Here is a 21288-nt window from a genome sequence, read left to right as displayed (position 1 = left end):
GGTTCTGTTTACACGGAGCTTAACTTTGTAAGATGGAAATATGGGTCGCCGGTAGGGCAGCGCGGACGTCACTCCGCGAGGATTGAGAGCTTTGCGGATGATACAAAGGCCTCCGAAGCCTCGGCTAGTTTCCACCGATTCTCGGCTCCGTCTGCTGGTGTGTATCCAAGTATGACGCGTCGTTTGCTCCCCGGGACAAACTGCCCGGGACTCCTAATGCCGTTCAATTTACCCCGAACTGACACCCCCCCCCCCCTCCCTCCCCTCCCTCCACCACCCCCCACCACCCCAGTGCGAACAGCTTCACCGTGTACATCGAGGTGGAAAACTCTACGCTCGAATCGATAACTCGCCGTTCCGTGTGCCGAACGCATAAACTTTATGGATGGAGCAGTGGGATAGTGTCCGTTCGGAGTGGCTGCGGCTGTGGCATCGACGTGCAGGGTGTCCTGGTCCATGCGTACAGTGTGCCGGCGGGATACGTCGTCGTAAAAGATGGAATGAAATGGAATGAAATGGGAGAAGGAAGAAACACGGAGGACGGGAAGTGAGGAGGGAAAAAATAAGAGCGAGGATATACGGCATGCGAGCAAACTTCCTATAAGCTCGGAGATATATTGCTACCTCTACCTTGTACCTGTCTTCTCTCTTCTTTTATAGACCATTCGTTTTGTTAGCTATCCTTCGACCTCCTGTCTACGGATCGAAGTCGTTCGTGACATTCTCTCTATGCTCGCCGCTCCCCTTAACGCTCTTTTCCGATGTATCGAAGCCGCACGAGTAAGTCGAGATCGATCAGCGTCCGTGGCTCCAATTTTTTCTTCTCCTCTGTTTTACCTTGTTCGAATTTTAGAGGAAAAAATTGACGCTACAAATATGCCCGGGTATTTCAGTTAGCTGCAATATAGAAGGCAACATGTGATAGTCGATACCAGCCTGTGGGGTGTTGCTGAAAATATTTTTTCTCATCTTTTTAGTCACATTTTCGTTTTTTCGTTTCTCTTCTTACACACAGTTATAACGTGTATAAATATCGTACAAAAATTAAGATACGTAGAAACAATATAAAATAATGTTACATATTACAATCGTTCGGTGAGCAGAGCATAACTCCGTTTAAATATTAATTATCTTACGTCTGGTGAACGACCTATGACATACAGTGATACTAACGATAATTTAAGATCTAGTGTGAATGTGGGACAATAAGTTAATGGCTTTATCTTCATAATGTATGTTTTTGCGTCTTCCTCCCGTCTCAAGGTATACCGAATCAACTTTCGACCTTGGATGCAGTCTTCTCGTCGTACTGAACCGAGGGTATCATTGGCGGTTTGAAGCCATACTCCACCCTGGACTGTCTGAAATTTCCAGTGTTTTCGTTACGTTTATTTTCTTGCTCCCGTGACCTTCTCAAGGTCGTAGTTGAGGTCGGTGATCTAGTCGCGGCGGTCGATGCCTGTGGTGATCTTGGCTGGGCGGGATGCTGGCCTTGAAGCGAATGCTGATGATGCCTGGTGAGAATTTGGGGCCTCTGAGGCGGCACCGGGCCAATGTACTTCTCCGCTCTCGATTTATCCTTCGAACCTGGCCTGACGGCATGTCTCCTCGAAGAATAATGAGTCGGGATTCCCTTGGAGTTATGCTTTCTGCTGAAGCTCTGTGAAAGCTGTGAGTGCTTGTACTGATGGGTCTGCTGCTGACTTCCGGAGGCCAGCATGTCCTGCCCGTTTCCACCCTCCACAAAACTGACGCCCGGTTTCGTATAACTGTATCCCTGGACCAGCTGCTGACCGTAATCAGCGTGCAGTACGTTCTCCTTATGGCGAAATTCGTGCTGACGAGTTAATGCCGGAAGTCCGTAGAACGGTGTGCGCGGCTTTCCGTGGCTGACGTAGAGGCTGTGCGAATGCGGCGTCATGATCTGCTGGTAGCTTACTCCGTACCGAACGCCGTATGGCACATTCCTCGGCACCTCGACTGCGTAGGGAACCCGGATATGGACTGGCTTCTCGACTATCCTTTCGACGACCTTCTCTACTGGGTAGGGCACCTTCTTCTCGACCACCTTCTCGACCTCAACAGGGTACGGCTGTGGCACCGGGACCTTCTTCTCGATTATCGTTGTCACCGGGACGTGAACTCGGATCGGTTTTTCGACGATCGTTTCTACCGGATAAGGCTTTGGAATTATCTTCTCTACGGGGTACGGTTGCGGTACCTTGATGTGAACCGGGTACGGATGCAGGATTGGTATATGCTTTTCCACAACTCTATCAACAGGGTAGGGGACCGTCTTCTCGACAACTTTTTCCACCTCGACCGGGAACAGAACCTTCTTTTCGACTATCGTCTCCACTGGGTAAGGTTGTGGCACCGGAATATGCTTCTCGACTATCCGTTCCGCCGAGTTCACGGCGTACGAATGAGCCGCGTAATTGTCCGAACTCTGCACCGACCCCTGAGCAGACAACAAAGCGTGCTTTTCAAACGCCGGATTCTCCACCACCTCGGTCGTAGTTGTCCGAAGTCCAGGAATGATCAACTCTCTGGACGGCTCAAGAGTGTACGGAATGACACTGGCCACTTGTTGCTGTTCGCGATTACTCTGGTACAAGTGAGAATAACCGTGGGAGTTGGACTGGTCCTGTTGATAGGCTGCGCTGCCCACTTTTCCAAACGTCGTCACCGACTGATCGAGTTCTTGAGTCCGAACAGCGTCTTCTGGAAGGAGGTAACCCTGTTGACTTCCGGATTCGTGGTGAGTTGTGAAACCGTGTAGAAGAGCACCGTGGTTGGTCGCAGTTTGTTGGGACAGAGTATTCGAAGTCAATTCGAAGGCTTGATTCAGTTTGGCCTGGTTCTCGGCTATCAGAAGCTGTTGCGCCTGGTTGTCAATCCCCACTGGGAAATGATCTTTGGGTCCGATCTGGTAGCCTTGTTCAGATGCGTGATTATTCTCGAAGGAAACCTGATCTTCGGATTGGCTCTGCCCTCGATAAGCTTGTTGAGTATTCTTGATACTCTGGAGCTCGATGTATTGCTGCTGTACCCGTGGCTGCTGATCGATCGAGGAAGATTCTACTTGATGAGGTACTTGGGTTGGATAATGTATTTCTTGCACGGGTTCGTTGTGATATATCTCGATCGACTTCTGAATCTCAATTTCTGGATCCTGGCCCGGTTCTTGGGTGGCTACGAAACTGTTTAATGGCTGCTGATACGCTTCCAGCTGTTGTTGCAGCTCCTGCTGCTGGTGTAATTGCTGAAGCTGGTGCACTTGTTGATTTTCTATTACCCGGCTCTGCTTCTGGGCCTCGAATTGCTGCGATTGCTGAACTTGTTGAACGTTCACTTTACCCTGCTGCTGGTGCACTTGATGTAGCTGCTTCTCAATCACCGGCTCCTGTATCTGCAGAATATCTGTGATAAGCTGCTGCCCCGGAAGCTGCTCACCCTGCTGCGATGCCTCAACTTGTTGCAGTTCTACTTCCTGTTGCTGACGTACACCCCCTTCGAGATGTTGATAAATATAACTGCTTTCTGACTGATGGGTCTTCAACTTTCGTTCTGCTTCCGACTGCAACTGATATTTCCGCGCATCCTCGAATTGGCGTTGCTGATCCACTTGAAGCTGCTGACCATGGTACTGAAACTGCTGCAAATTGTGCTTCTGTGGTTCTTCATTCTGGAAGTTTTGTTCCACCTGTACTTGTTGAGTATGGTACTGAGTCTGATGCTCTTTTTTGTGAAGTTCACGTTCCGACTCTAGTTGTGATGCATGATTCTGACCGCTCTCTGTCTGCACCTGCTCATCCAGCTGAATCTTCTGAATCTCGTACTGATTTTGCTGTAACTGATTCTTCTGCGCTTCTTCGAATTGTCGTTGTTGATTTAACTGGAATTGCTGAACCTGGTGCTGAACCTGTTCTAAATTGTGCTGCCTTGTTTGTTCATTCTGGAAATTTAGCCCCAACTGTTCTTGTTGAGTGTGATACTGAGTCTTTTGCTGTTCTTTGTGAAGTTCACGTTGCACCTCCAGTTGCGATTCATGATTCTGACCGCCTTCTATCCGTACCTGCTCATCTAGCTGAATCTTTTGAATCTCGAACTGATTTTGTTGCAACTGATTCTTCTGCGCTTCTTCGAATTGTCGTTGTTGGTCTAACTGGAACTGGTGAATTTGTTGCTGAACCTGTTCTAAATTGTGCTGCCTTGTTTGTTCATTCTGGAAATTTAGCCCCAACTGTTCTTGTTGAGTGTGATACTGAGTTTGTTGCTGTTCTTTGTGAAGTTCACGTTGCACCTCCAGTTGCGATTCATGATTCTGTCCGCCCTCTATCTGCACCTGGTCACCCAGCTGGATCTGTTGGATCTCATACTGACTCTGTTGCTGCTGATTTTCTAAAGCCTTTTGCGCCTCTTGCTGCAATTCAAGTTTCTGCAAATCCTCAAGCTGCTGCTGCTGTTCCAGTTGAACCTGCTGAATCTCATATTGAATCTGCTGCTGCTGATTTTCTAACGCCCTTTGTGCCTCCTGCTCCAATTCATGTTTATGCAAATCGTCAAGCTGTTGCTGCTGTTCCAGTTCAACCTGTTGAATCTGTAGGTGATTTTGTTCCAGCTGCAGTTCCTGCTGGATTTGTTGAATTTGTTGAAGCCGTATTTTCTCCTGAAGCTGCTGCACCTGACTCTGTCGTTCCTGGTGTATCCTATTTTCTTCGCGCAGCTGGTGTTCCTGGTGCTCCTTTTGCAACTGCTGGATCCTCTCTTCCAGGTTCAGCTTATTTCGATCTTGTGACTTCTCCGAGCCAAAAGTAGCCTGCTTGTAAGTACTCTCCGTCTTGACCTGCGTCGATTCAGATATCTTGACAGCATTTTGTGACGTCTGTGACACCTGGTCCGTTATAAGATGCGTCTCCCCTGCATGAACCAGAGTCACGCCAGCCTGTATGGGATTCAGGATGGCGGCCGAGGTCGTTATGTGGCTCTGAGTCGAGTATTTTGGCGTGACCGGTATCGCAGTCGTCGATATTACCGGCTGAATCGTGGTGGACAACGTAGGAGTTGGCGTCGTCTGAAGGACGGGATGATCATTGCACTTGCAGGGTGTGGTATAGCTCAGATCATACCCCGGCGTAACCTCGGCAACGACAATCGGCTTCCTGAAGAACACAGCTGACACAAAGCTGGTCGCATCGTCGAGTGGAGGTGGTTGATCACCCCTCTGCACCTCGTTCTCAATCTTCTCCTGCACAAATTCAACAGTTTCATGATTCTCCTCGTGTCCAAGTACCCCGTTACTGTTTGTGGCCACGGCGAAGTTTACGAGACCAGGATCGGCGGGTCCAAATTCAGTGAACGTCTGCTCCGGCCGAGGATAGTCGTACTTCACCCTGGTCTCGAGGTTCAGGTCATTGCTGGTGAATTCCGGGGTGACAGCGAGGGGAGCGGTGGGTGTTGACGAAATAAAAACTAGGCTCTGATCGCCTCTGGAGTAACTGGGGACTTCGGTGGTTGAGGAGGTGGCAATCTTCTGCCGGTTTTGGTATCGGTTTCTGAACCTCTGGCTCTTCTTGTTCGGTTTTCCCGCCGCCGAGAGGAACGCCGTGTTCGCGTCTGACCCGGCGTGAACGGTATAGGTCACGTCGCCGTTTTGTTTCGTCAGAGAGTAAGCTGGCGACGCGGACGCTGGTCGTGAGGTCGTCGAGCGCGATTCAATCATCACACCGGATCCACCCGAAGAAGAGGAGGAGGCGTGTACCTTTTGTCCAAAGTTTCCGGCCGCGCTTTGGAGAAACAATTGCTCGTCAATCAGCGCCGCGTTCTGGTAGTCGTTGTTAGCGTAGATGTCTCTGACCTCCTGAAGCGGTGCGTACGGCAGCGGCCTCGGCGTCAAGGACGCCGGTGTGCTCGACGCCGCATAAGCAGTTTCATCCGGCGGTGTCGAGTGTCCTAAAGAGCCGATCGAAGCTGTCGAGGACACCCTCGATTCTTCCCCCGGGTCCTGGGGGAGATTCTCATCACCGGGATTCACGCCCGATGGATCGCCAACCTCGATCGAGTACGGCTGGATGATCTGCACCTTCTTTCGCTCCGGCTTCTCACTTGTAAGCTCGACCTTTCGTCCCTGGAAAAAAAGAAAAGTAAACAGACTCTCGGCATTAGTATCACACTGCAGTCAGCTCATACTGTTTAACTTGTCGATGAAAAAGGTTTAGGTATTTCAAGTCAATAATCGACTCCATGTTAAACATAGATTCACGAATGTCGAATAGTTTTTTAATTCATAGTCAAAGCATCAAAAGTGACTGTAAGTTTCAATTGGAACCAGATTCTGTTGATCCTGTAACACTATCTATACTGAAGTCTATAAATGATACCTAGTCTTGATCTCAATATACATATTTCAGGATGAAGGGTCGACACAGCTTCGACTTCATTATGGTCACCAACTTGCCGACAAGTTTTGTCAACTCTGAGTAAGATTAGTAATTTGTTGACACGATGCTGGGTGCAATTGATCAAACGATAGTCGGTACATCGACGAGTGCGATACCCTGGTTGATTATGTTGTTATACTAACGATTTCGCCACCGTCCCTGAGCGCCTTGACCGCATGTTCGCCAAGCGCTAGGCTGGCGGTGGTCGAGCTGTGATTGTCGGCTGATCCGTACTTGACCACTGGATGGTATCCCCAGTCGTCAACGAAGTATTTGACGTCGGTGCTAGCCTGGTCGGTGTTAACGAAGTAGCTTCCGCTCGCGAATTCCCCGCCTCTGGTTTCCGACTTACCGTGTCCCTTGCCGTCGACGTCTCCGATTTCGTACCTGTACTCGTAGGCCGGGGGATCCTGTAACAAGTTTAAGTTCACCATCATACCGGAGATAATTAGAAACTCTGGCTAACTACGTGACTTTGATAATCGAGCGCCGCTGTCTGCTGCTGGTGACAAAAGCCAAGGCAAAGTTTCGACTCCGGTTACACCTTGTTTCTCTTCCTAATTTCCTTTTCACCTCGCTCTTCACACGATATAAAAATGGATTTTTGATGCCTTTGAAAAACGCCTGACTATGTCCCCCAAGGGCTTGAGCAGGACCGTGTGCGGCACACGAATTGTTCGTGATCAGATTTTCGCCCTATGGCTCGCTCATCGATCCGCTCCACACGTCCGGAGGGACAGTGCCAAGTCACGTTTTGACGTCGTGCCGGACATGTAAACGCGTAAATAAGCCTTTTCAAATTCACTCAGTCGTTCTGATCCCTAATATCCACGACTCGTTATATTTCACCAGCGAAACGACGACCCATTTCGAATCAATTACCAACGGATTATCACCCTCATATTTCGGACAAGATTCATTCGATTACGAAATTTTTTTCTCGATGAATTCTCGACGGTTCCCGTCTCTGAGGCTTAGATATTTTTTCATCCATGATTAGATTCATTTATCTTCTAATTAGGAACGATTTACCCTTCACGCCAACAATGGAATCGCAATTTCATTATTAAATGAGCTTAATTCGATTCGACCGTGTCTGAAAACGATTGATTAAACTCTGCTACCTGAGAAATGAAGGTGAAAAAAAAAAAACTGTGTAATTGCAAAGTAAGTAGAAAAACGTTCCGCTTTTCAGGGAAAAACTTCCGACTGCGGATAGCTTTGTTTGGCTCGTTGAGCTTGTGATTGAAAACAAGATCCCGTTCATTTCTCTCTGCCTCTTTTTTCCAGAGAAAAAGAGTTTCCTTGTCATTCGTCTGCACAGGGCGGATATAACTCGCATTGAACTTCTCGGAGTATTATAATCCTGGAATAATCGTGCTTTCCTAATCTCCGCAGCCTGGGGCAAGAATATCGCGTCTCTTTAAATTCCCATTGTAAGCGGATGAGAGTCTGAATCATGAATTGATCTTGCAAGCATGGAAAAACCTCCTCGTACTTCCCTCAGCTCAGTTTATCTCAACAATTTTTGCATTCGATACAGGTATTACATATTTTCCGCTTTTTTTTTTTATCGAGTGCGAAATCCTGCAAAGTGTCTGTTACCTGTCCCTCGAAAAACGTCCGATGATATATCTCCTCGGATTTAGCTGAGTGGACTACTTTGGCACCGACGGACATAAGCACGCACTATTCTATAAAAGAAAGATAGCCAACCGGCGATGAATCGAGTATCTAGTTCGACTCGTTGCAGTTTCAAATCGCACATACGTACGCGCATTCGCGTTATGTGTAAACATATACATATAGGTATGTTATATGCGCGTAAGCCGATCGCCAGCCCGGGTGAAAGGTTCACATCGGAATGAACGATCCAGAGAGAAATGAAAATAGACCAGCTGCCTCTGGACTCGCGAGAGCAGCCAGCGAAACGAATTGCGCTTTACGATCGTGATCTAGCAAAAGACATTCGCCTTTTTTCGGTAAATAAAATTCGCCAGGACGATCTGCTCTCGACTCTTACAAAATGACGTTCGATGCTCGCTTTAGAGATTGCTACACGTATGTGCATCGAGTTTTTCACTCTGCGAGATTCGCTCGTTAATTATTGTATCTCGAAATGCCGTAATGAGAATATTTTCAATTTGTCATTGACTAAATACGTGCAAATGTGACTGCATTTTTATTTAAATACAGCCTCACGATGTAGAGCTTCAGAGAAATTAATTACATGCGATGGTTTTTCCCCTACAAAACTGAGTAGTAATTTTGTTAGGTATTAGGCACGAATCTATGAAAAACATATTTCAATCAAATTCTATGACTTAAATTTTGTGAGAAATTTTTTCTTCTGTTTTCCTGATACTACTAGAGTTAACTTCAAATTTCTGTGTTGAATACATATATATATATATATATATATATTAATTACAGCATTGATATTTAAATATTCATCCACCCTCACTAGTTATTGTTTATGGTGATTTCAAGCATATTTAGAGCTACGTCAATACAAGAGATGAAAACTTAAACAGAAGTTTTGTAAAACGTAGAAAAAGATATCCAAAGTCCTTTCGATTTATCTAGTCTCTCAAGTCTTGTTTAAAACCAATACTGTTCATTGTATACCTAAACATTCAATTTTATATCTGTTATATTTATTTTTCATGAAAATTGTTTGCATAAAAATGTATCCCGAAGTGCTGCAAAAAAACCTAGCCCTGTATTTTAATTCAACATCCCTAAATACCTAAAAAAAAGCACTATTAGTTGAGGGAAAAATTAAAAGTTGTTTCGCAGGCCTGTGTTATATAACCTATTTCGCGCTGAAACAGCTCATCGCTATGAATTCTGTTTTTAATAATTATTCGTATAATCGTTTTGTACCAGGATACTTTCGAGTTTCTTCTTCTATTCCTCTATCCGACTTTCATTTTTTGCGCTTCCACAGGCAAATACCTTGAAGTCGTGAGAGATCGCGATCGCTTTTTCCGAACTGTGTTGTTACAGGACGACGAAACCTTTCTCCGATATGACCGCTCGTCCATCTCTCACCTCAACGAATTAAGTATTTGTGTGACAAGGGACGAAAGTTTTGGTCCGAATCGCAAACGATATTTCTTGTAACAACCGACTGAAAAGTGGCGGGCCTTTACGCGATAGTTTTGCGTGACGCGAGCGGTCAATTTTTTCTCCCTAGGGACGAAAGTGATCTTCCAAGTCCCAAGGGACAAAAACGAACGTATTTTAACAAGACTGTGATGAAATTAGCTTCTTTCGACCCGCTAAACTGCCACGCAAAGACCCACTTTTCATGCACGTGTGACGAAAACTTCATTCTCCGATTGAGTTCGAGACTATTATTGATGGCACTCTCTCTCTCTCTCTCTCTCTCTCTCTCTCTCTCTCTCTCTCTCTCTCTCTCTCTCTCTCTCTCTCTCTCATGTATTGGTAGACATTATTTTTCTCTTTCTAATCTTTCGCAAGAACTTAATAATAACATCTCGCGCAGAGGAGAAATTTTGTCGCGTGTAGATGAGAATAAAGATAGAGCTGCGCATCCTCTGTAGAAATCTCGGCGAATCCTTTTCGAATAGAACCTGAAAGGCCGCGGTCTGACTGCGCGGAAAGGCCGCAGGGTCAAAGGTCGAATTTGGCGTTAATTGCACTCCGGTTTTGCACACCTGCAGTACAGAGCCAGCGTCCGTGAGTCCGAGTCTCAGCCTCACAGCTTCAGGCTTAGAAATCTGTAACCCAGATCTACTTGCGAGTGGCTCGAGGTCCGGCGGTTCACTCAGCGTTTCGCGGGCGATTCGATATTAAACGCTGCGGGTTTTATGGAGAACGGAAGCTGCCCGAGATGAGCAAAGTTCTGAGGGCGAATCGGACGGAATTAGCGGAAACCGGAAGCTGGCTCCGCTCGAGAGGAATCTTCCTCGCGAGCGCAAAAGCCTCGATTTGACTTGAGCCACACCCGGAACGAAATTTCACTCGATCAAGCCGAGGGCGCGGCTTGGATCTGATCGCCGAACGCTTCGGGCAAGAATAACCTGTTTCGATGCGTCCCGTCGTTTCCCGCCAAGGGAAAGTTTCCGGTTGTCAGTAACACGGTAGCGGCTGCAGTCCACGAGGTTGAATCGAACGAATGTCAAGGCCAGCAATGAGTTTTATTTTTAGTCTCGTGTGAAACGATAATTATTCTACTCGCGGATAATTGAAGAGGAGAACTGAAAAAAAGGTTGTAAGTGTAATGTTTTTTTTTTTTTTTCTTTCGCAAATGTTACTTGACACCATCTTTAATTCTCGACTTCAATTTCTGCTGTGGTTCGAAAGCCGGCCATGATGTTTGGAACTCTGAAAATCCTGAAACTATAGAAGGATTTCAAATCTCTAAAGAAATTTTTACAAAACAGTACGTCACAATTATGGCAGTAAATCGGCCATTGATTGCTAATGGATCGATGAATAATACATAAAGTGAAATTCGGTGTACGTAATTTTATCCAGTACCTATTCCTTTAAAGCTTTGATCATTGAACTGAGCGTCAATAATTTGATAGTAGTAATAAATTATCGTTACCATATTTTTTATCGAAGTCAATCAATGCCTAATTCCATTTTAAGTAGATATAAAATAATGTTGAAACCTCGGATATCTATTTCAAATTTATTGACGAATAATTGAGTGAATGGTGCGTTTTTAATGATGTTAAAATTTGTTGTTCGTGATCGCAACGCGAATTTGATCAGTTCCCACTTAACGGTATAATACGAAACAAGAAAGAATGTTTCATTCGAAGCACGTGTAACCGTAACATTAAATTATATCCTTCCAAAGAAATCGAACCTCTTACAAAACATTCGTATTCTTTGTAATTTAGATCGCAGTTGAATATCAGACGATTTTCGAAGCGTTCGAAATATTTCTTTGCAATCGCTGACCCGAGTGACAATAAGGCAGACGATGCCTACTTGAGCATCGAATATATACACATATCGTAGTAGAAAAGATATGGTCGAGTGCCGGGGCGTCCGGTGCCCAGTATGGGTTCAGTATTTTCCGTGGATCTTGAAGCGGGCAATATCGTATCAATTTCCGGATCCCTCGGGCTTTCGAGTAGCGAGCCGAAAGGATGGTCGGCGACTCAATAAAGCACTCGATAATCGCCGGGTCAGTGATTGCCGGGCAGGCTACGCATGATCGAAGCGTGGTGATTTAAAAGTACGCTGACGTGACATAATTGTGAAAGAGTTGACGTTCCGAAGTACCTTTTTGTTTTTAACCCGTTGGAGCACACATTTTTCCTTGCAGTTGAATTCCTTGAAACTGGGTATGCTGCTGTTCTCGAGGTTACTGATTTCGAAATTCAAAATAGCAGATCTAACATGAGCGAATAAGATCAATGGTTAAATTTTCAACCCGCCATATAGGATTAGCCATCTTGAATTTTGAAACTCTGACGTCAGATTCGTTTTCAGCGACCCCAAAAACCCCCGAGTAACAAATTTAAAGCGAATCGGATCAATTTTTAAAATACCAGTTCACCATATTGGATCCGATATATTGAATTCTGACATTTTGACGTTGGATTCGTTTTTAGCGACCTCAAAAACCCAAGATTACAAAGTTCCATTTTTCTAGTCCCCATAACCTTCCCACGATTACATTTATTTTATACAAACCAGACATTTTCAACACTTTGTTTATTTATAGCGCTCACCATATTCGCGGAATCGTCATAATCCCTCCTAAAACATCAACGCTGACACCTTTGAAGTTCAATTGTGCATAAAAAAAAAAAAAAAAAAAAAAAATAACTGCGATATCTCAAAAACTGTACATGAATCTTGAATAACCGATTCAAAAAAGGTGTCTCATATCTGAGACGCTGTGTCGCAAAGCGTTAAAGGTCCCCAAGGTCTGGGCCACACGCTTTTCAGCGTCCATCGGAAACGGTTTCACAATGCGTCGGGTTTCGAAACCCGATGTGACCACACGAAGCGTCTGACAAATGGACCCGCGTCAAGTGACGAAATGAGGAAAGTGCTCAGCGCCGAAACGGGTTTCAAAACGGGTTGAGGATGGATAGGCCGGACCGTCCGAATCAAAAGTTCGGAGCAGAGGTTTGAAATGATTTGAGAAATTAGTAACCGAATGAAACAACATTCCTGCACTATATGATACGAATGGATTTCAGAAATTTCGAATTACGCAAGATAGCAATTACACTCAATCATCTGATAAATGGTTTTTTGATTAGAACTTTCAGATTGATTAAGCTTTGGAGCTTCTGCTGCGATTTTAACGTTTTTCTTGTTCGCCATAAAGTTCTTCAGAAATCGCCCAAGAAAATTTATGCAAGTAGTTATTTTGAGAATTGATGAAAAACAATGCTATATTGTGATGTTAGGTATGTCGAATGTTCTTCATACAATTTGTGAGTGTTTGGTCAGTGAGCAAAATGAGTCCAAGAACATTGGAATGGAATGAAAAGCACCAAAGTTCATTCACTTTGAACGTCTAAGATGATGAAATCTCCAAAATCGTTTTCCTTCCTCGTGACTTCAGACTGACTCTTAATAAGCCCGGGCAATAATAAACTCATCCTCACCTTGTCGTTATCCGGCTTTTTGACGTATCCTAGTGGCGGTGTGCCCAGGCAGCTGGTGGCCCAGGCGACGACGGCAACCTGTGGGATCAAAAGGTTCTGATTAGAGGATGTTTCGATGCGTTGTCGAGGCGGGAATAAGCGACCAGAAAACTGGCAGTTTATCCACGGACAAAGTTTCGTAATTCATTAAGCTCCAGCCTCCTGTGCAGATACGGTGGGAACTTAACCGCCCATCGCAACGCTTTATAAATTTTAATCCGGCTTTACGATGAGTGAGTAGCGCCGTGCTGCAGCCCTCCGGTGGATAAACAACTTGTATCTTCATCCGACCATTACCCACCGCTAAGCCTGCCTTCCTAACTCAAACTTATTTCACCGCACGTGGAACGGAAAGGAACGAAACTGAAGGTACGTTTACCCAACCTCCGGTCCAACGAATCTTCATATTTTTTAATCATCGTAGTTTCACCAACCCCAAAGACTGCAGTCTCAGTTCGCAAATTGGCAGTTTCAACGGAATGAACCCGACATCACGAAATTAAAATTCGTCGTAAAGGCGTTCACACGATGTCTTATGACCCGTTTCTTGACCTCAAAAGGATAGCTTTATGCCCAAAAGGTCTCCGTAATACCTACGTGAATTTTTCTAAAAATGAAGACAAATGGTTCTCTGTTTTTCAGAAGTACTCCATCGCTGAACACCGATCACCATTCGAATAACGGTCTGGGATGTTCTTCGTTTTTGAGTAGATCTTCAGACATCCAGCCATCCATTGTAAAAAGTGGAAGTAGAAAAAGAAGCTATTTTACAAACGGATGACGAGTCGAAGGGGCAGAAGGCACTTTATAGTGTCCTCATCAGAAATTTGATACTATGCGAAATTGTCAAGTCTAAGAAAAGTATCGCATCAGTGCCTATGCAGGGGTGATTAGCACCTTTTTACTTATCCTTCTCCTTCCTTTCATGTCACTCTTTCCAGGCTCGACTCAACCTGTCTGCATCGAGGATGCGAGTGAGCGACGTCGCGGGCATTGAGAATTTTGTATGGTCGAACGAGGCCCCGCACACAGAGCTCCGTGGCGAACAAAAGTAAGGGAGGGATGATCGATAGCGTTATTTTTCTTAGCCTAACTCGGCAAGGAGACGAGGCCCGCCGAGTTTAATGGCGTCACGCAATACCTGTCACCTGTCGAGTTCAACTACCGCGTTACAGTAACGCGAGGCAGACGACTTTTGCCAGCTAGCGTCTCTCCCCCGCTGCTTTTGCCGCTGCCCTCCAAGTGCCAGGATGTGCTGGCGAAGCCCTTTCCAAGATGCGATAAGCCACGACCACGGGACGTTTATGTGGGAACGTGAAATAATCTGATGATGCACATTTTGCGGAGCTGGTGCAGCACGATCGTATAAAGGATTTAAAGGAGAGGGGAAAAAGCTCGAGGAGCTTGACGCGAAGAGCGTGTGTCGTTTTTTTTTTCTCTCGATATTTTCTTTTCAGCACAGCTGCCAAACAGCACTTAACGCGATCGGTTCAAGGGTGCCGAAGCACTTGGCGGTTCAGTTTGCCGCATGGTTCGATGGATGGGTATCGTCTTCATCTCCCGCAGAGCTGCAGAGACTGGATTACGTATAGTGCAATTATCATCTCTGCCAGTTCACGTTTCCCGTTTACAGTTCGAATCCATCTCCTCATTCGTTGAAGTGCTCTCGTGCTTATACGCGATCCAAGAGCCTCCTTAAAGAGATATTAATTCGAACGCCAAGACGTCGACGGTCTGCACGGAATATCATCCGGAGTAGCTCGACTTTGAGCCTCTCTTTGAAACATAATTAATACCACGCGAATCTTACGGCCGATTTAGGGATGACCAGAACCAGTTCAGCGGCACTTTGAGCTTGCGGAGCGGTTTGATTGAAGTTCCAAGACCGCGGATCTGCCTCCAACTTCGAAAGCTGCCTCTGGCGTTTCGTTGGGATCTGAGGCGGTTCTGAGATCTTTGCGCTCCTTATCATCTCCACGGAATTCTCTTCGTGGGTTTCTCATTGTGCACGTGGCCAGGTGGCTTCTGACCGCTGCTGCTCGCAGCTTAATTCGGCGCTGTACTTGAAAGCTCCGAGACCTTGGAAACAGAAATTGGGATCGACCGGGTGTTTTCGGTTCACCGCTATTTGCATAGCCTATTCTCTCCTTTCCGCGCCTCCATCGAAGCAATAATCCTATTGTGGTTGCACTCGATCTACTCGAACACCGACAGCAAACAAATATTAGCTCCGTGGCCCAGCCGAAGGAAAGGTCAGTGCACCCTGCTTCACCTTTACAGTCTTCAGACCCATTCCCCTAGGATCAGAGAATCATCAACTGGGGGGAGCATGTTCCATGCCAAGCCACATTTCTCTGTTATTACATGTATTGCAGAATTCATTATAGAGCCTGATAAGTACCAGATTTTGTGAATGAAGATCGTCGATGATTTGTGGTCTAATTCTGGAAAATCCACACTATGAGTGGTTGGCTCAGCTTTGCTCTCAGATTTAGGCCACTATCTCTCGAAGTCCTTGAAAAACAGGCAAATTGTAAATGTCGTGGGAATAGCATAAAGGCTACGTGATGGTCATAAGGCGAGAGTTCCAGAAGACCCTCTGCTAGAAGCTGGTTTTCCAATCTTTGGCCAATCACGGGTGTTGCCGCCGATGATGAGATGGATAAGCAGAGTTTGCATAGCATTTTTTGAACAAAACCTGGAGTTAGTTAGAAATCGACTTCCTTACAGTTGGAATCAATCATCCACAGCAAAGACATCACAAATTATACACTTTTTTACATTGTGAAATTCCTATTGAATTTAGTCGTTAAACATCAACACAAATGGTACACCATCAGCCAATTACAAATAGTAATTAGTAGAATGTGGTTTCAATTTTATTAAGAACCAAGGTCGACGTACAGTGTGCCAGGATTGTTTCTGAATGAAAATTTTTCTGTAGAATTAAGAACCTAGATCTTCATTCAGGTCTTTTCTTGTACGTGTAAACAGCCCTTTGTCTTCTCGAAAATGATTCCGACGATATGAACCGAAGTTACCATTGGACGAAGGAAAGGAAATATTTCTGAGCGCAATTAGAGACGGAGAAATTGAAAGCCGAAGAAAGGATTGGTTCGAATCCCGTGGGCAGTCCGCATACAAAGTGGCTCGAAGTGAATTGGAATGAAATGAATGAATATTCGTGCTCACGGCGAACGAAGGATTCCGGCGAAGAGCTAAGGTCGCAAAAATACGACGAGCGTGGAAGAAACTAAGAGCCACTTCGACTCACTTATGCGTACTTTGCATATTCGTTTTATGAATAGCTATCGTCGTTGGCGGGGGTGGAGAATTTCCATGGTTCTATAACGGACAAAAATTGCTGTAACAATGGAATAATAATGGCGGCAACAACGCGGGCGACAACAGGCGCAAGAATAATGATGACGGAGATGGGATTGATAGCTGGAATGTGAATCAGCGATTTTGGAATGCCCTTGTGTTTTCTGTAGTCGCGTGTCTGCAGCGGGAGGGCAAAGGAAACGAAGAAAGTAAGTTGAATATTCCTCGCTGCCGGTGGACTCGCACGCTTTTCCCTTAATATACGGGGTGAGGAAAAAGTATGGAAACCCCTAGAAATTTCACGGGATTCGGTGAAAAAAGAAATCAAAAAATTACCAAGGTCATATCTTGCGTCATTTTTAACGAGTGATTAAATGGTGACCTTTGATTTCACCTTGAACCTCATCTTTACGGTCACTTTGATTTTTCAAATGAAAACGTCCATTCTTGGTGCCAGAATCGGAATAAACTTTAGGGTCAACTTGACCTCTACGGCTCAAATAAAGGTCGAAAATATGCTTCGTAACAATAACGTGGACACTTTTGAGGATCCGCATATCACGGAAGATATTCCGCACAAAAGTTGCCAGTTTTGGCGTCAGGACGATCCGATTATTTTTTGAAAGTTGACCTTGAGGTCAAGGTTCAATCAAATCATTCCGAAACCAAATCAGACAACTTTTGCGTGATTAAATCCCTTGTTAAAAATTACCCAAGAGTCGTTAACCTCGGTAATTTTTTAATTTTTTTTTCATCGAACCCCGCGAAATTTCTAAGGGTTTCCATGCTTTTACCTCACGCGGTATATTCGCGTCTATAAAACCACCCCATATGCCTATATAACGAATCTCGTAACACGATAGGCAGCGTAAGAAACGCAGTCGCGTTGAGGGTGACATTTGATTCTCTATATAAGGATGACAAATCACTACGAAATCATCGCTGTTCAACGCTACGTGTTTATTAGACCCTCCGTCGGAGGTTTTCCATTGGCCCCCCTCCGATTCGGGGCATCGATCTGTTTTCAATTTTTTTTTTTTTGTTTTTTTTTTTCTTATCCCACCCCCGACGTCGTCTGGAAAAGGGATAAAAAGCCACTCCATTACATCGCAGCTTTGAATGCGAATGTTTTTACGCTAGGTTGAACTAGTTTCGTAAAAAAAATATATTATTAGCTTCTTGTAGGTACGGTGGGGCAGGTCACACTTCGTAAAAAGTATCCTCGAATATACCCGATTGCGGGATTATGATATGAGATTGTATCGCGGCGCCTCGGGGCTCAGACAGAAATGGAATCGAAACGGGCGACGGATTAGCGGGAGATTAAATAACCCGAACTCCTGTCTGGGAAAAGGATTTTCGGGTGCGCGAAAGAAGGGATGTTAACGACAGAAAAGAACTTCGGACTAAACGCGCATTCACAGTTTCGGAGACTCGTTCGAGGAAAAGTCCGCCCTCTTTTTCATCCTTGATCAGAGTCTGCGAGTCTCGAATACAAGACTGCGGTCGATTTCCGTGAAATTCGCGATTTCGTCTCGCCACTTTTTACCTCCCATGAGTCAGACGGAAATTTCTGCCAATTTGTCAAATATATTGAAATTTATGCGAGAGTTAACGAGTCGTCGAAAGTAAACGAGACTCTCTCTTTCTCTCTGTTTCTCGCGTTTTGTTGTTAAAAATTCAAAACAGCCGTGCCTTTAACTTGACCCCAATTGACGCCCCCGATCTTCGAACGATCTGGCCGACCGAGGTTAGCACCAAAAATTTCACGCTGATTTACCCGACGCGATTCTCGTCCGGAATTGGATTTGATCGTGGGCGTGGGTCGAGGCTTTTGGTTCCCAAGTAATTAAGGAGCTTGGCTGACCAAAGGTCGATACTTTTCATCAATTTCGTCACGAGAAAGTCGCACGTCAAGTATTCATCGAACCACTGTATTCGCAAGCTTAAAAGATCGCTTTGAAAATGAGAAAAAGGAATACACGGGATTAGCAAAGAAAAGTTTAGATATCATCGCTTGATTTAAAAAGTGTTAAATATCGACTTCGTTTGCTGGATTTTATTTTGTTTTAGTAGTCTAATCAACATCGTGATTTGTTAATTGCGGTCAACGTCTCTGCGATGTTATAAAATTGAATATTTAACAATACCAAAACGACGAAAAAAGGTGTTTAGTACCGTTTTTAAGCATTTTCAAATGAAGCATCAATCTAAGCTTCTACAATACACAAATAAAATTGATAAAAGGTATTCAATTTTGGACGGTCAACTTCCGGAAATTACGGTCATCGATTTTCGCCCATTCGCCGACTACTCGCGTGAAAGTGACGTACGTGGGATTGAATCGTTTTCGAAATTGAGCGGGCGGCTGACGTATATTCGTGAAAATTTCATCGGACGCGGTTCTTGGATGCTGTCATAAAGTTCGGGCGTTAAAACCCTACTCAGGTTTAACCATTATATGCTCTGTTGTCGAAGGAAGTAGGCATCGTTTCTCGGGGCACTTTACCTCCCCACATCTCTTTATTACGCACAGCCTCTGTTCCGTAATTCCCTCAGGGATCGGAGTGAAGTTTGTTTTCTTTTTACCAATCTCCGATCGATACCTAAAGAAAATTTCCTCCCGCCATCGTTCGGCGGGGGTTCGAATTTCTGCACGGTAAAAGGCGACGTCTTTTCCACTGGAAACGGGTCGTAACGCTTCTTATCTATTTGTTTACCGCCGGACGACTTTTCCTCGAATTTTAGTAAGCGCGGATTCCGACTCTCTACATTTATACCTTCCACTAGATCCGTCAGTCATTCTTCGCGATAAGTAAGTTTCGATCTTTTTTTTTATTACAAACGACGCCGCTGAAACGCGACGCTCGACAAGCGACGATATATACCTTTTTCTATCATTCCGCACCGCATGAATTACAAACTTGTAGAAAAATTATTGATACTTTCGATTTTTCCAGGTATGGAAAAATGTCGATGCTAAGGTGAAATCGAATTTCAATATTTATACGACAAAACTAAAATAGGCTCATTTGAATATCTCTTTTCAGAACGAGTCGTATTTCCGCTTTCAGACTTTGGCTCGTTTCGAATTACCGTAAATTCAACGGTCACCTATGCCATTAAAACCGGCCCTCACTTTTTATCTACGAAAGTATGCCAACAGTTTTTGACACTAATGGGATCGTGAATCCGCTGAGAAAGAAAATAGCTCTCTTGAACTCTCGGGATTTCAAATGACTCATCGAAATAATTAATTATTCAAACAAACAGCTAGAAATTATTCCATTTCTTATTTTACCTGCTGGACTCGAGGAGAAATTATACAACAATTCAGTCAGTTGATTTGTACAAGCCAATATCTTTTTTCCAAAGTTTTACCGAGTGAAGATTAAAATCGTTCCTCTTATTTCTAAACGCCTCAACGATTGAAAAAGTTTTAATAATTTTCCAGTTAACAATTCAGTTTAACGCTAATTAGTAAGGATAACAATTTCCCCGTACAGCTAACTACAAAGTGAACTGACGATAGAGGATAAAAAATTTTGAATCGCAGATAAAAAATTCCACATCACATATAGTGAACAGTCTTTTTTTCAGCACATGAATTAATGGCAAATTTTCTAGATTGTGCAATCAACTTCTATGTATTTGCTGGATTATTCATATTTCTGTCTTTGACTCCTCCGTCCTTTCCTCTGTACTGAATTTCTTTTTACTCTCTTCTTCGATTAACCCAAGCGAAAGAGAATTTTATAAAATTTGCGTTTTAACGACCGTTAAAATGAAGCCAAAACCGGCAAACTCGCGGTGTATTTGAGAGTAATAATAAATTCGAAAAAAAAAAATATAAAAATAAAAATATGGAAAAGAGAAAAGAGAGCGGTAAAACTGAAAACGAAAAGGGAACGGACTCGGTACCGGATAATATATTCCCCCTGTTAAAACAGATGCTTCACGTTCAGAGTCACCGCGAAAAAATGTTGGAAAAAACCAAGACGTGGGGGATAGAATGAAACGTAAGAGGTGAATCGTGAAATATCTCGTCGCGTTATGGAAAAAGGTAGCGGCATTAAGGTATATATAACATAAGAATGAGAAGAAAAAAATGTTAAAAAGAAAACAAGAACGACGGAAATATGGGGAAAAAATCGTTTGTATCAAACTCAAAGGGCAGTGAGTATCCTATACTACACATATATGCATATAGATATGCAGCTTATGAAACTAAACGATTTTACTTACCGAATAAAACAGCCGCATATCTCGCTGTAACGTTAACACATGAATGAGTTTCTTCCCTCGAAGAATAACGCCCGGCTCGTGTCTTTGATCCTCCAGAGATTTTCCTTCACTTGGTGTTCCACTTTTCTTTTCCTTTTCCTTTTTTTTTTTTTTGTCTTATTTCAATCCCTCGTGTACGAGCGTATACGTATTATCTGTGTTATATGTTTGTTTGTTTGTTTGTTTGTTTTTTCTTCTAGTTCGTTCGCGTTACGTTCCGTTTTTATTATCCTTTCAATTTGTTTTCCCGTTTTTATTCACCGCAATTCTTATCCCCGCGAAGCTAAGCTTGCACGTATATGTATATGTTATTTTGTGCGTCCGTTTCTTCCTGAGTTTTTCGGGTTCCTTCCGACCGTACTCGCCTCTCTTCGTGCAGAGGATCTCTTGTTCTACGCACTCCGGGATTAACCGGCACACTGCTACGCCCTGCTACGATCCACTTGACTTAATCGAAGCTCCAGTTATCCCCATACCAGAGGATAAACGGGAGAAGAGAGCAAGCCAACCCCTCCAGCATCACGCTCGGATACGATCGCACATCCGAGAGATATCTCTCGTAGCTTGCCGGGGACCGGAAACCGGAC

The 21288-nt window shown here is 44.4% G+C and overlaps 1 protein-coding gene across 1 annotated transcript; it reads right to left on the bottom strand.

Moving 5' to 3' along the window:
* Nucleotides 1-974: 974 nt before the first annotated feature.
* On the bottom strand, nt 975-21288 carry LOC124308798 (uncharacterized). The gene is made up of 4 exons (XM_046771890.1): nt 20663-21288; nt 13055-13132; nt 6587-6853; nt 975-6130 (listed from the first exon to the last, which is right to left on the bottom strand). Exons 1-4 carry the CDS (start codon nt 20678-20680, stop codon nt 1274-1276), a joined length of 5220 nt encoding a protein of 1739 aa, XP_046627846.1. The 5' UTR covers nt 20681-21288; the 3' UTR covers nt 975-1273.

Source organism: Neodiprion virginianus, chromosome 7 (assembly GCF_021901495.1).
Source record: "Neodiprion virginianus isolate iyNeoVirg1 chromosome 7, iyNeoVirg1.1, whole genome shotgun sequence".
Lineage (NCBI taxonomy): Eukaryota > Metazoa > Arthropoda > Insecta > Hymenoptera > Diprionidae > Neodiprion > Neodiprion virginianus.
Note: the sequence above shows the minus strand (reverse complement) of the source record. Positions and strands in the feature narration are given on the sequence as shown.

Excerpts from the sequence above, each read along its gene's own strand:
- LOC124308798 (XM_046771890.1), bottom strand. Across the intron at positions 6,854-13,054 it reads AAAAGCCGGATAACGACAAG|GATCCCCCGGCCTACGAGTA; the intron begins GTGAGGATGAGT and ends AACTTGTTACAG. Across the intron at positions 6,131-6,586 it reads TCAGGGACGGTGGCGAAATC|GGACGAAAGGTCGAGCTTAC; the intron begins GTTAGTATAACA and ends CTTTTTTTCCAG.